Source organism: Agelaius tricolor, unplaced genomic scaffold, assembly GCF_023055355.1.
Source record: "Agelaius tricolor isolate 1412-34295 unplaced genomic scaffold, bAgeTri1.0.p SCAF_27, whole genome shotgun sequence".
Classification (NCBI taxonomy): domain Eukaryota; kingdom Metazoa; phylum Chordata; class Aves; order Passeriformes; family Icteridae; genus Agelaius; species Agelaius tricolor.
In genome coordinates, this window is record NW_027269287.1 from 8,694,177 (window position 1) to 8,709,689 (window position 15,513).

General features: G+C 39.8%; 2 protein-coding genes across 3 annotated transcripts in view; one reads left to right on the top strand and one right to left on the bottom strand.

Moving 5' to 3' along the window:
• The window catches only part of OSTF1 (osteoclast stimulating factor 1), a 21,806-nt gene extending 15,313 nt beyond the window's left edge, over positions 1 to 6,493 (bottom strand). The window contains exons 1-2 of the mRNA XM_071448649.1: positions 6,463 to 6,493; positions 4,892 to 5,659 (exon numbers count right to left, since the gene is read on the bottom strand). Coding sequence (XP_071304750.1) covers positions 4,892 to 5,659; positions 6,463 to 6,493 — 799 coding nt within the window. The remainder of the gene's footprint in view (positions 1 to 4,891; positions 5,660 to 6,462) is intronic.
• On the top strand, positions 5,421 to 14,002 carry NMRK1 (nicotinamide riboside kinase 1). 2 transcript variants are annotated; one of them, XM_071448600.1, is made up of 9 exons: positions 5,421 to 5,557; positions 7,527 to 7,586; positions 8,006 to 8,096; positions 8,699 to 8,747; positions 10,121 to 10,283; positions 10,362 to 10,433; positions 11,425 to 11,534; positions 12,496 to 12,585; positions 12,936 to 14,002. In XM_071448600.1, exons 2-9 carry the CDS (start codon positions 7,558 to 7,560, stop codon positions 12,953 to 12,955), a joined length of 624 nt encoding a protein of 207 aa, XP_071304701.1. In that variant the 5' UTR covers positions 5,421 to 5,557; positions 7,527 to 7,557; the 3' UTR covers positions 12,956 to 14,002. The 2 variants fall into 2 exon arrangements, with proteins under 2 accessions (XP_071304701.1, XP_071304700.1); XM_071448599.1 differs by having other exon boundaries at positions 5,479 to 5,609.
• Positions 14,003 to 15,513: the final 1,511 nt, after the last annotated feature.

Consider the following 15,513-nt stretch of genomic DNA (forward strand, 5'->3'; position numbering starts at 1 on the left):
AGAAAAGCACACACCTTTGTACAACCTCTCTTCAGACAGACATAGAAAGCAACAAGGTCTCCCGAGACTCCTTTCCTCCAGGATTAACACCACCAGCTCCCTCAGTTCATACCACCTACTCTCCAGACCCTCCATCAGCTCCACTGCCCTTCTCTGGAGTCTCTCCAGCACTTCAATGTCTTTTTGGTAGTGAGGGGCCCAGAAATGGACCCAAGACTTTAGGTGCAGCCTCACCTCCCAATACAGGGGGACAGGTACTGTCTGCTGCCCACACCACTTTTCATGCAGGCCAGGATGCCAGTGGCCTTCTTGGCTACCTGGGATGGCTCATACTCAGCCAGCTGTTGACCAACACCCTCAGGTCCTTTTCCTCGGGAAGCTTTCTAGACTCTGCCCTGAGCCTGTAAGCATTCGGAACTGGAAAACAAGGTGCTTTGCACACAGGTCTCCAAACAGGTACAGAAGTATTGGAAACACTTTTTACAGGAGTGCCATTTGTACTTTGGCATTTTGCTCACCGACACAGCAGAGTTCGACACAGCAGAGTTCAACAGAGCATTTAGGGATTGCCACAACGGAGACAGAAAAAGGTGGAGCCCCCAGTGTTTAGAGAACAATCTTCAACTTCTGAGTAACGCTTACCAGAAAGGGGAAGTGAACACAGAGAATACATGTTGGGGGAGGGGTAGAAGGGCATACTAAAAAATGCAAAGGATAGACTGGTGCCAGCCTAGATGACAAACTGAGGTACCCAGGAACAATCATGGACTGCACTAATCAGTACCTGGAATGGAAGGAACAAATGCCATTTTGTTAGAGAAAATCAGAAGTAAAAATATTCTCACAGAAAATATAAGAGAACACAGTCTCACTGTCATAGCCTGATCTGAAATCCTCTGTTTTTCATCAATTGCATTTTTATTAATACCAGCGTGCCTTCACTTGCAGGAAGCTTGCTGGAGGTCCCAGCAACTTGCAGTAATAAGAGGGTTTCAGGTCTGAAATGAAAGTTTATAATTCATATTGAAAGCAGACTGGGAACTGTTTAATTGTTTCTCTGACGTTTTTCTCCCTTCAGACCTGATGACTGAAGTATAACTCCCCACATCCACATGCTCACATCTTCCTAGCTAACAGAAACCTTTCTTTGAGTACAGAAGAAACCCAAACCACCATCACTTACATCTAATTTAAGCCAACTGCCAAGGCCTTAGGCATGTGACTCAATGCAAGTGTTCTGTTCCTGTGAATGCTGTCACAGCTCCTACTTCACCTTAGAACTGAGGTGAACTTCTTTATGACTCAAACTAAGTATCTATGTCAAGAATCCTACTTTTAACTCTGACAGCAACTAGCGGGAGAAAAGTCAACAAAACAGCATTGAGGTAGCAACCCTTTATGTTAAATCCTTATGTTTCCTCCTGCCTCCCTCCCAACTGGAGTAATTGAAAACTCTAATTTCCTTGGTACAAACGCTGGTCCTTCTCTATAGGATATAAATGTTGTCTCAACTCTAGACCAGGATCAACAAACCTTACCGTGAACATGAAAGTAAGACTTTTAAAAAATATCAGTACACCCCTTTTATCTCCCCAAAAGCTTTTGCTGCACACTATATAAGGCTCTAATCAAAAAGACATCATGACAGTTAGCACTCTTCAAGAAAACACTGCTTAAGTAACAGACAACTAAGCAGAAGCCATTAAAGCTTGTCAAATCCAAAGGACTTAACAATCCTGTTTGTAAACAGGATTAATATCCAACATGATATGAACTCTGCAAAGAATAATGTAGTTTGAGACATCAACCGATTTCTTAAAAGATGGAGGGGAAACCCTACTCTTGCATAATGCTGACAGAAAAAAAGTATGTTTCTGCTATTTTCAACATCAACTCCATTCTGTTTTATTTTTGATAGTGAGTCTAAACAAAAGCTACAGCTAGAAAACAGTAACAATACAGAGTTACACAGGAAAAGTAAAGCATTTCTTAAAAAAAAGGCCTGAAAACACTATAAGCTAAAAGACATTTAGAGTCTCTATAAACAATCTTGTCCCCTTACCCAAGGGCTGACTACAGACCCAAAAGACTAGCTCAAGTGTTCAGAAACACAATTGTCTAACATACGTTGATGCCAAAACCATCTCTGTAACTGAAATCTTAAGTGCTGTGCACACAACAGGATTTACAGAAAAGCAATCTGTCAGAAAAAATGCTCTCATGTACTGAAGAAAATGACAGCGTCACAGCTAGTTGGTTTTCCCCCTTCTTATCACCTCTTTTCCCCACATTTTTAAAGCACTAAACTCAGGTCCAAAATCCTTGAGTTGAGCAGTGAAGACTTAGTGTTTTAAAAAGGAAATTTATTTCACGATATATTTTCACTTCCCCACCACCAAAATATTTCCCTCCTTCTCTGTCCAATCTTCACTTCTTATTTCCCAAACACAGAGGAATGGATGACAGCAAACAATGTCTGGTTTTCTCTCCTGTCTGTCCTGCACTTTCATAATTCATAATCAATGCAAGCAGGCTTGCTGTTTCCTGACAGAGCTTACAGACTTGATACCTAATAACCAGTGAAGAAAAATCAACACAGCTTGGCCAAAGGCACCAAAACACTCGAGTAAATGCAGTCAAAATGCCACCGAAAGAGACAGCCTTCCAGTGCTGTAGAAACTATATCACCACATGAAGTTCCTATATTTATGTCTTTAAATAACATCTATCTATAACCCCAAGAAATTCAATTACAGTATCAAAGGTGTATTATCTGTATTCTGTATTAACATACAGAAGTCAAACATGCAACTACAGAGATATTTAAGTATGCAAGAAGGCAGTCCCTTTCAGAAAAATTACTTTGAAAAAAATCTGACACAACACACGCCACGAAATTTTCTCTCCTCAAAAGTCAGGGATTTGGAAAAATGAATCTTATTACCCTTAATCAGCTCTGAAAGTCACTAGCAATACAATCTTACTTTCTTACTTACATTCTTCCTTCTCCTATGAATTTCCTTTTGCTGTGTCAAGCACTCATGCTGGCAAACCAGCTCAGCAAGTTCATCAGACATAAAAATAACCTTACATAGACATACAAATAACTGGACATAAAAAAGTTGAGAGCACCATCAGCTTGTCATGTAACTAAATGGAACAGAAAGGGATGGTGGGGGTAGGGAACTTGTCCCTTTGATGACAGTCCACATTTTATCAGATCAAACTGCACCCCACCAACCTTGGTAGAGAAACCTAGCTTTGGACAGAACATGTCTGAGAGCTCCTGTTAGTTAGTCAGAGCTACAGCCTCTAACTCTTAAGAATCTTATGTTAAATTTGACTCATCTTCTTGAAAAAATAGAAAACTGAGTTATCAACTTCATCAGAAAATCCCATTTTTCACACATATTCAGCTGTGAAACACCACATTCTTTCAGAAGCCTGCCGATTTCCTCAGTACTGATTGTTTTGGTAAGGGTCCACAACAGCAATGCTTTTATTACTGTCTTTTTCATTTCAAGGAAGCTGTTTTCAAAGAAGCTTAGCAAACTACAGGGAGAGGAAATTCTTCTGAGGATGAAATTACAGCCAGAGAGCTTTAGCAGATTTTGCTTCTGCAGGCAGGATGAGACTGATGGTTTAAATGGTCTAAACTTGTTTCTGCACTTATGTGACTTCAAATTAAAAATCTGTTTTATAAGCTGCCTAGTTAAAATACTCAATTAGGCTAAGCATTTTTTTTACATTGGCATTTCAAACAGTATTCCAAGTGCAAAAAAAATTGAAGTTTGGATGTACTTAGGTATCAGATAGTCCTGGTTTGGGAGATATCACAGTGGATTTTTAACTTCTAAATAAGAATTTAAGCTTTTACAGTGACAGATGATACAAAACCATGATAAATAGCCACTAAATTTTCCAGATCAATTCCTTACTTAAAAAAACCCAAAACCCTAAAGCTAATTGTTAAATTTGTCACAGAAGAATGTATATTTACTTGAAAAATGCCACTTCTATTCTAAGACTTAAAACTGTGCAACTTCCAATGGCTTTTCAATTTATTTTTAGAAGAAGCTATGGTTACTATTAATATTTTTAGAAAATTTGCTTTGCAGTGATTTTTTTCTGAAAAAGCACAGGTGCAACACCTTACACATTGAGGACTAAATGCACTGGAAAGGGTGATGTGCACATTGACACCTGAATTTCCAAGAGCACATTTAGAGTTTGGCTATTAGGAGTCCTACAAGGGAAAACAGTGGATTCCAACTTTAATGATGAAGAATGTTGCATGCGACTACACTATAAAACTGATTTTATGCGTTAGCATATTACCCATCCGAGCAATCACGAGACAACCTCGGAGCACTTCAGCGCTGTTTGTTAAAAGGGTAAAAGGCTTCCTGTGCATTTCAGGCTACGCAAGCAGCTCCCGGATAGCCACCGGGCGGGCCACGACGCCAAGTGCCACCGCCGGCCACCGCGGCTCCGCGCTGCAGACGAGCAAGGCCGGGGCAGGAGGGCTCTGCCAGCCCGTCACGGGGGAGCCTGTCCCTGGGCGATGGCTCCGAACTGGGGGCATACCCCAGCCTTCTCCCGAGCTAAAGCGGCCGCGGGGTCGGGCCCAGACCCGGTGCCGAGGGCAGCCCCCACTGCTTTCCAGCCGCGGGAGGGGCAGCCCGCCCCGCCGACAGCAGGCGTGCGGTGCCGGCCTTCATGGCGGCAGGGTGCGGTCCGGAACGGAAGGACGGCCGTGCCCGCTCCCACCCTCGCCCGGGCTGTTCGAGAGCGCAGACCCGAAACTCAAGCCATTCACGTGTCGGCAGCAGCGGGCTGCGTCGCGCCCCGCACGGCGAGGACGGGCCAGGCCGCTCTGTCCTTCCCTCACCTGGCTTGGCCGGTTTAGGTGGCGGCTTGGACATGGCTGGCCTAAGCACGGACGGCGGAGCGGCGCGACGGCGATCGGCTGCCCGGGCGCGGGCCCGCGGTGAGAGGCGGCGGTGCGAAGCCCGGCAGTCCCCGGGCGCAGCGCGGCAGCGGCGGCGGCAGGAGCCGGGACGAAGGGCGTATCCCGGCCGACCCCTCCCGCCCCCGCCAGCCCCGGGCGGCACGCGGCCAATCAGCGCGCGCGCCGCGAACCAGGCCCCGCCGCTTCCCTCCCCGCGCTCGGCCCCGGCCGGAGGAGCCGCCCAGGCCGGAGGGGCCGCCCAGGCCGGAGGGGCCGCCCGGGCGGCGCTGCGGGGGCCGGGCGGTCCTGGCGGCTGCGAGGGGGTTGCTCCCCGCGAGCCGGCTGGGGCGATTTGTGCGCCGGACCGCCCCGGCTGGGAGGCGGGCGCGCCCCACGCAGCTCCGTGACAGGAAGCAGGAGGCGGGCGCTCCGCCTGCGGGGAGCCCTGCTGGCGGAAGGATGTCCTCTTGAAACCCTCGCGGCGTGGTTGAAGTGAAGTGCGAACTCCGGAGGCGTTGAGGTGTTGGAACTGCAACTGGTGGAGGCGCGGCCGAGAACCTCCGCCAGCTCCGCGGTGTGGGCCCGCAGCTGTGAGAGACGTTCCCGGTGCGGGTCTGGTGCGCCCTGGGGTAGCTCCGTGCGTGGGAGCATTGCCGCGGTATGCCCTAAAAAATGGGATGACTACAGCGATGCCATGGGGTTTGTGCTCTGTTTAAAGAGACAAATTGACCCAAGTTAGAGTAGCGTAGGATTTCTGCGTTGCAGCATTTGTGACAAATTTGCTTTTGAAGTTTTTTTCACACACTACTCAGGACGGCAGAAGAGTTGGTGTGTTTTTGTATGATGGTATTTTTTGCCGCAGACTGGGATTAATTTGCATGTACACAATGACATAAATTAAAGTCCAAAGGTGAACGTGTTTGTCCGGTTTGTTGCATAACACCCTTTGTGGAACAAAGGGTAGTCTTCTGCAACACAAACCTTACTGATGACTTTTAGAAATTTAGAGCTTTTAAATCTTATTTTTAAAGTAGCCTGAGTATCATCACTTAAGAAAAAATTATCTTGCTTCCCTCTTTGCATTGTTAGCCAGTACTATGAGCATTCAATGCATTACTGAATTTGAAAATTTTAATATTCCAAGAAAACCAATGTGTACTAACTTAAAAAACTCACAAATGCCAACTACTGTAGATAAGCAGCACCATTGCAAAGCAATGACTGTCATACAGATGATGGCTTGGACTAGTCAATATGTCTTTTGTTGGTTATTTTTTTAATGTAACCATTCATTAAAAAGCACACGAAGATCATATCACAGACACGTGAAACAGTGGAACTTCCAGTTGTTGCACGAAATGCAAGAGGATTATATTATTTCAGGCTCCACATGTGTCTAAAGCTTACTTTCACAGAAACAATATGGTTTTGTTTTCATACTGATCCCCTGTAACAGTCTTTTTCCTAATACAGTGCAGATATTTGTTTGTTGGACATAGGGAGGATTTTACCTGCTAAGTCCTTTGAGGTCTTAGGTGTCATAGATCTTACCTTCCTAAGCGTGACCTAGGAGGATAGAGCAGGTAAAAAAAGGGGTGTGTTTCCCTATGGGCAAATAGTTATAAATTGATGTGTTAAACTGAAGACAAACATTGTTTCCCCTGTCTTTTGCAGAACTGTTTTTCAGCTGCAGTATTTTTCCAGGATAGTTCACTATGTACTCTGCAAACACCCATTCGAGAAGAAAGTTCAGGGGAAAGAGCTGGGGCAAGGCAGTAGTTGTGTCTCCTGGCAGCTCTAACTATAGTGAAGGCGTTCAGGCAGTCAGAGCCTCAGAGTTGGTGGGATATGGTGGAAGCAGCAGGGATATGGTCGACAAATTAACCTTTAGAGTTTACTCTTCGATCTTTTCAGGGGACTATCAAGTGCTACCTAGGCTAAGTCAGCTAGGATGGCTTAAACTGCCCTTGCAGTAGTTTTAATGCTTCCAGATTAATCTGTGGTGGGGCAGAGGAGGAGGATTTGTGTGGTCTGTGCTGTTAATACCCTCAGAAAGGGAGTGGTGAATCACACAGTGAATATTACATTGTTGAGACCAGGTTCATAAAAGAGTTTTTGAACATACTCTTTGTTACAAGTCTTCATGAAACTTTAAAACACCTTTCTCCTCAGCATGCCACTTGTTTCTTTCTTAATGATTTTGTTTGTTTTGCCACCACAGCTTCTGTTTACCTAGTCTTTTTTATATTGTTAATGCTTGAGCTAGTGATTGTGCTTTTCTTTAGGATCTTGTATGATACCAGCATTGTTAGAATTGATTCTCCCAGAGTTCCTTTCAAACTATTAAAATACTGTCAAAAATAAAGTACATTGTAATTTAAGATGGGGCATATATACTGCAGGTTTTTGGTTAGCATTAGAACAAGCAGCTGAGATTCTGACTGTACCTTTGCAAAAAGAAAAATGATGGACAAGAGAAAGAAAATAAATTAACTGTATAATTGATATTTCTTAATACCATAGTTGCCTTCTTGTTCCTGAATTAAGATTTTTCACTGGCTGTTGTTTTTGACAGTAAAAAAGAAGAACTGAGGAGAAAACAAACTATGAAAGTATTGGTTATTGGCCTTGGGGGGTAAGTTATACAAAATTAAATTTCCTCTACAGCTTAAGACTAGTCTTCTCAGAATGATGTGATATAATTTCTATTTCTGAATACATTTTTTTTAAACTGGATTACAAATGCAACATATAATTGTGGAGTTTTATAGCATGTAACTCTTAAGAAATTGTTCTGTGTCAGTTGGAGACCTTAGGTGCAGATATCTGTAGCATCTTTCTTGGCACTGCTTGATTTACTGTACCGATTATTGAAAACTGATGGAATATACCAGAAAATTTCTAGAGGTAGAGAGTATTTAATGTGACTAAAATTTGGGGGAAGTTGTATTCTTTATTTGCATATAACTATATAGAAATCTATGTGTGAGCTTGTACGTATGTTTAAAAGATTACTTTTTGCCTTGGCGAACTTTTTGCAATGTTTTTTAACAGTGTAACAAATGGAGGGAAAACAACGCTAGCAGAAAAACTTAAGAATATGCTTCCCAACTGTGATATAATCTCTCAAGATGACTTCTTTAAGGTAACAGTTTTATTGGAAAAACCTGATAGATAAAAGGAGGCTTGAGTAGGTTTCAATTATTTTTTCAGTTCTCTGTCCACTTTTAAAATTGGTGCTGCTTAAAGGAATGTTAATTTAATAAGAATCATAAAATGAGCACTGGGGTAACTGAAATTTATGTGGCCAAACTACTGAATATACTCAGCCAATAGAAATTTCCTGTCTTTTTTGCCATTCTTTTAAAATAAGGCATGGATTAATTTTTCAAGATCCTTTTGCTAATGAGTTTAATCATACTATCTTAAGCCTACACACATACAACAATAAGTGGTTCTTTGTCTTCCAAGTCAAAACAGAAAAACAACTAGTGTTTTGACACACACTTTTCTAAAGTATAGCTCTAATGAACTTAAGTAATATGATTTGGAGTGTTTGTTGGTCTAAATTAAATAAAGTTTTTGTAGTGTATTTTAACAGTTGTTTACATCAGTTTAATGTTGAAGATAAATTTAACTAATTGGATACAAAAGTGTATAAACCCTTACGGTTATAAACAGAGTATGTATCTCTCGGCATGGTCATAAAAGCAACTTTGAAAAAATTAAATTTTTTTCCTCCTTCAGCCAGAGTGTGAAGTAGAAACAGATGAACGTGGATTTAAGCTATATGATGGTCAGTAACTCTGATGCACTGCTTTTGAACATTGTACTGAAATCGTTGTGCTGAGCTTCAACACTTCTTCTATCCCATCCCCTCACTCTCCTCCCTTCTAAGCAAGGCAGTAAACAAGTGGTTATTTCTGAGCAATCCTTCTCTTAATTATCTTCAGCTCACTGAGATATCTAAGAAAACTTGCTTAACAAGTAAATAGCTCAAGCTAGGGGTTGGTCTTTCCTTTTCTCTTTTGAATCTTTTCCTCTCTTTCTTCACTTGTGTCTGGTTTAGTAGCAAATGGTACTGTTCAGTTGGAAGTCTTGGCTTGCAGTACTGGCATAAGTTTAATCTCATCACTTGGTAATGGCCCTTCTTCTTCTGCTTTTGCTGGTGAGCTCATGGGATATCATATTGGGTTTTCCAAGTCAGTCAAAACTTGGGTTTATCCTGACACCTTTATTTGATGTGAGATCTCACATAAAGAACATATATTTTTAAGTTCATGATTAATGCTGGCTCAATTTATTCTTAGAGACATCTAGATCCAGATCCACTTTAGGGCAGTGTTTTGTGTCAGGTCATATCTACTTGTAAACAATTGCTTGGTTAATAGCTAATCTCTGTTGATACTTTTTCTCAGCAATACATTTTGTGATCACAATTGGTCAGACCCTTCAGTTGTACCTGAAGACTGGTCATTACCAGCTATGCAATCTTTGGCTTAACTTCTAGACTTCATGTAAATGGAATGTGAAACTGGAGAGATAAAATGGACCTTCTTATTCAAATATCCAGGTTTAATGCTGCTCTTAAAAGCTCTTTAAAAATGTGTTTACTGTTATGGTATCCAAGAGCTACCTTATTTCTATCTTTCAATACTTCCTCAATATATTCTTGTGTGTCTACAGAAAAAAAAGATATTACATTGTGCACCATGGCCCTTTAAATCTCTCTATGCCCACCTGATAAACCTTATAAAAACGTAAAGAAAAAATGCTGAGTGTCTACTCCCCCCTCTGACAACTGACAAAATGGTGGAGGTCTCAGAATTAGTAAATTTTTATAAGTTTTGTGTAAGTGGAGAGCAGTCCCTGAAGTTTCTGTGAAGTGAAAAGCTGTGAATTCCGTTCAGACAATAGTAAATGCCATGAAGTCCAGAGAGACTACACCCAATAGAAATACCCCAATCCTGGTGCAAGCTTTGGTTTCAGTAAATCATCAGTAGCAAACACAGAATTATGGATATAATCTTTGGGGTAATTCTGTTCCCCTTTGTTTAAATTTGTATGTAAATTATTTGATTCTTACTAATTAATGAAGGGATACTTTAGGGTTCTTTTTATTTTTTTATTCTTTGTTTTTAAGGGATGTTTAACTTTGTTTTCATCTAGTACTTGATGCCCTCTATATGGATGAAATGGTGACAAGTATTCGCAATTGGATGAAAAGCCCAGCAAGCTCAAGTGTTGTGACAGAAGAGCCAGAGAATACATGTGACAATCTGAAAAATGTTTATATTTTGATTGTTGAAGGCTTTCTCCTTTACAATTATGAGTAAGCAGTAATATGTAACCTGGTAAATAAAAAGCTACCCTAAAATTGAAGAGGGAACTAAATATGTTATTATCATAGGCCCCTTAATGAACTATGGAATAGAAGATATTTTTTGACCCTGCCTTATGAAGAGTGCAAAAGGAGAAGGAGGTAAGATTATTGACTTCTTGTTTAAAAAGAGTCACAGCACCCCCTGAACTGAAGTGGTCCTTTTATGCTAGCTTTTCTTCAGTGCTTGCAAAATGTAAGCTATTAAGAACATCTGTCCTCTTTTTGTTAGTTTGAGGTTTGTTTGGTTTGGTTTTCATTTTAGAGCACATGGTTATTAAAGTATTAAGTGCTTACAAACACTAAAAAGAGAATTTATTGTCCTGATAAATGATTTAATTCCTGATTGCATACTTGAGTAAAATTATATTTAAAATGAGAAATGGTTAAAACAAATACTAAGCACTCTTATTCTTGGTTAAATACAGTTAATTGATGATTATTCTTAGAGTAAAGATGTTCATGTGTGGGTTAGGTGTACAGTTTTGTTTAGAGTTTCCATTAATTTTAATGTGGATCTAAACTAGATTATTGAGCCAGTGTCTGACTTGCTTCTCAATTTGGAGCAATACTGTATGCTTGGAATAATATATGTGCACAAAGTCAGAATCTGCTGGCTGAGTGAAGAAATCTTCTATTCAACTGGCTGTGGGTGATACCGCTGTCTTGGTTTCTCACTAGACTCACCTAAGACATTAGTGTGCAGAATGGAAGAGTCTAGACTAAACAACTAGTCATTTAAAGCTTGAGAAATCTATATACCTAGTAAATGGACAAAAAGTAGCTTATTTTGGTAGTAGTGTCCATACAGTTTAATTTACCTGCAATACCTTTGACAAAATTAAAACCACCAAACTTTTACCTTATCTTTTATCTTATTTTAAATGTGGTTTGATTGGCAGAAATGGGTAAGATAGCAAAAGACAGCAGAAGTTCATGTCACAGACTGAATTAAAACAAAGGAGCCTCCTTGGCTCCAACAGAAATACAGCCAGCCTTTCTTTTTTATTTTGCATGAAAGCTGTTATTTAACCAGCTGACACTAGGGGAAAATTTAAAACTTATATGGGAACACATATGTATTTTTGTGTAGCACCAGAGTCTACCAGCCAGCAGATACACCAGGGTACTTCGATGGACACGTGTGGCCTATGTATTTGAAATATAAAAATGAATTGGAAGAGAATGCAAGTATGCAAGTTGGTAAGGTATCCTTAATTTTAAACTTACAAAATGCTTAAGTATGGCACTTGTGCAGTTTTTGTTGAATTGTGGGATTTTTTTTAAATGGGACAAAATTTTCTTCAAGTGTTTTTGTGGCATTTAGTAGGTTTTGATGTTTCTGATAGTTTATATTTCAAGCCTATAGGGATTTTGTTTTTGTATTTAATAATGAAAATTAGGAAGTTAAACAATGGAAATGTTCTGATCCCTAATTAAGTCTACTTAACAAGATAACTTGTCAAGATAACACACTTGTGTCTAAATAGGAAGCTTCTGAGATGATAGCTGATGCACTGGCAGAGTTCTTCAGAACAAAACTGAAATCCTGGTGAAGTCTTCTAATAAACTGAAGACACTTTCTAGATGCTGACTGTCCACACTACAGTCAACAGTTTTGCATGAGAAGTGTCAAAGCTGGGCCAGCTGTTGGGGCAGTGCCACAAGTTTGTGTAATGTTCACACTTACACAGCTCTTGGACTAGCTGCTTCTGGAGTGGGACCAGAGGGAAGGGGAGGGAAATGGGTGGCCTCTTCATCATTAGCACACTGCTTCTTGCTGTGCAGTAAGAATAAGAACTGCAGTGCTCTTCCGGAACTTGCTCAAAGGCTGAAACTGAGGAACCTGAAATTATCTACTGCACAGAGATCTTTTTCACAAATTATTCCATTGCTCCACTGTCCTCACATAACTACCATTATGCTTATGGAGACTTTTGTACCACAAAAAATTGTAAATGAATTATTAACTAGAATTATTTTCCATTATGTTGGGTTTTTTTTACGTGTAAAACAAGTTTGGGGAAGAGGAAAATGGGAGGGCCTGTTCTTGATTTTTTTTTCTTCTCTTCTGATGTCATCTATAGGAATACTGAAAACTTTGCCAATTTCCATTACAGATAGCTGGCATAGAACTCATGAACACTTCTTTTTTCTTCCTCAGATTATTTGGATGGAACAAAATCCCAAGAGGAGCTTTTATCCTATGTGTATAGTGATATAATACAGGAATTAAACAAGCTGAGGGAAGAAAGTAAGTAATGTTACTGGAAATTGAATCTATGTATCCTGTTCCATTTAACAAAAAGCTAATACTTTTATTTGAAAGTACTACAAGAATTATAGAGATCTCTCTTTATGTGCTACAATACCACATTTACTCATTACTCTGAGTCAATTTCAGTTAAAACTGTGAGTTCCTTGAAATGGGTCTAAGATCATTGTTGAATTACTTAATGATAAAATAAAAAACATGGAAGAGAAGGAATATGGGATAAAATATGAATGAAAACAAATGTGTTAATGGAATTATATTATCACTAATATAGAGTGATGTTGTTTGCAAACACTGCAGATTAGATATGTACTTTGTATTTATTTTAGATCAGCAGGTCACATCATGACAATGTAGAAAACCTGGATTCCATTTGATATGAGTTGAAAACACCAAGACTGTCATACATGGCAAGCCAACCAACTGAGCAAATGCTGTGTGTATGGCCATAATGCTGCTTCATGTAACACAAGAGATTTTTTAAGTAATTATTAACTCTCTCTCGGGTATGGAGACAGAGACTCCATTTAGGAGTATGAACACTGTGTTCCTGAAATTTCCTTTAATCAATCCTGCTTTGGCTGAGCTTTAAATCTGATTCAATGTGTATGTTTTAAAACATGAAGATTTTGTGCATAGAACTAAACCATAAAGATGCACTTCTGTTGGATTAGTAAGCATATCTGAACATGGATGATTTGATTGCAATTTGAAATGATCATATAGGAATGACAGTGATTGCCTCTAATATTCTTAGGAGCTTATTATCACTGATAAACATGCTCAGAGAAACTAGCTGTGTAAGATATGTAAGTTTATGTAAGTTGTTATGCTGCTTATTCAGTAACTGAATACTTCACAGCTAAGATTATTTAGACTTGCTAAATACCTCTCTGGTGTTTGCACTGTAATTTTTGTGTTGTGTATTCTTTAGAGCAGTTGGGAATAGATGTTAAGAAAATGAAAACAAACCTGAAGAGGATTCAGATTGTTGGAAAAAGGTGGGAAAATAAGATGTAGAGAATGGAGATGCATCATTAACAAGATATAGTACATATATTGTGCAGAGATTGACTAGGATGGCACAGATAACTAAATAATAAATCCATGCTTCAGGGAGAAAGAAGGAAGAAATAATTGTTATTAATATTTGTAACTCACATTGAAAGTGAAATGAAATTGAAATGTTGTGAATGGAATGTTCAGAGAGCAAGAGTGCCAGACAAATGTGAAAGCTTTGTTATAGAATTTGTGTATATATATATTTACGCAAACTAGGAAACTGGATCATAGTTTGTGGCTGAATAAGTAATGTCTTAACTCTTATGTTTTCTAGACAATTGGTTACATTTTTATGAGCCAAAATAAAAATAAAACTACAGACATGGAAACCAAAGGATGGATTTTATTACTTGATATGTGACAGCTGAACTGGTCAGTGATTGAAATGTAGTACTTTATAGTAAAAGTTCTAAATCTATGTAAAAGAAAAAGATGTTATCAGATTACAGCTGTGTTTAGCTGTGTTTAAAACAAAGTGCTTCCAAATATAATTTTGTATTATTATTTTGCACTAAAAGTTCTTCATCTTGCATTTGCTCATATGCTGTGATGGACTGTCTGACTTTAAACTGTATTTTTGTTTTTATTTCCCTTTGGAAAGGGTACAATTGCAAGAGATTAGCTAATGCATGGAGTGGTTGTGGTGGGCTGACCTTGGCTAGCCACCAAAACTGCTCTATTATTTGCCCCTCCTCAACAGGAGAGGGGAAATAATGAAATGGATTTGCATCTTGGCTTATCTTGCATCAAGATAAGACAGGAAGATCACTCAGCAGTTACTCTCATGCAGTCAAAGCAGACGTGGTTTTGGGAAATGATTTGAATTTACTGCCAATAAAATCAGAAATAATGAGAATTAAGAACAAATCATAAAACACTTTCCCCCCACTTCTCCCTTCTTCCTGGGTTTGACTTCCTGCAGAAATCCTCTACCTCCTGTCTCCCAGCAGCACAAGTGGATGGGGATTGTGCTGCTCCTTTCTCTTCACAGACTTCTGCTGCTCGAGAATGGGGTCCCTCACACAGGGACAGTCTTCCACTTCCAACTGCTCTGCCTGGTGATTCAGAAGAGGGAATGGAATGAGCAATGGTATCACCTGACTTTATTCCCAACATTAGTGCTAAGGAAAGAAGCTCAGTTTTGTCAGATCCTCCTATAGGGAAAAATGATAGATGAGCTCCAATACAGATCTATGCATTTGTGCTGTAAATCATTATTGGAATATACATGTTACTGAACTTGTATTTCAGCAACTTGTAATAAGAGCTCAGGGCACAGATCTTTCACAGTTCTTCTATAATCATGCCACAGTTTGGAGCTGTATCAAATTGGGTGTTTTAATTTTTTTTTATTTTTGCAAACAAAACAGGTGGTCTTGCTTGGCTCCTGTGTAAGACCAGTGGACCCATGTTTTCAGAGACGGGCAGTTTTGGTTTCTACATTTGGAGGGAGTCCATAGTGGACTTAAAAGAAGGGCAGCTAAATTTCAAGGGAATGGAGAAGCTGCTTTGCAAGGAGAGACTGAAAATTGTGGGACCACTCACTGTGGAGAAGACCAAGGGGAAAATGGACCATGGCTTACAACATCTTGAAATCTGTGAGTCAAGTGGATGCAGAGCTAGTATTCACCAAATTTTACAAACACTCATTTGAAACAGATTGACCAATTTATATTAAGGTAATATTTCACACAGGTAGAGATGATACTTTATGCTGCAGACACTGACCTTCTGAGATGTAATGTAGTGGTGGTAGACAATACCCGCAAGTTCAAAGGAGATACAGAAAATTCATTGACATTTCACCCATAAGAAGTAGTAAAAGAAGCAAGCAGTGCTATAGCG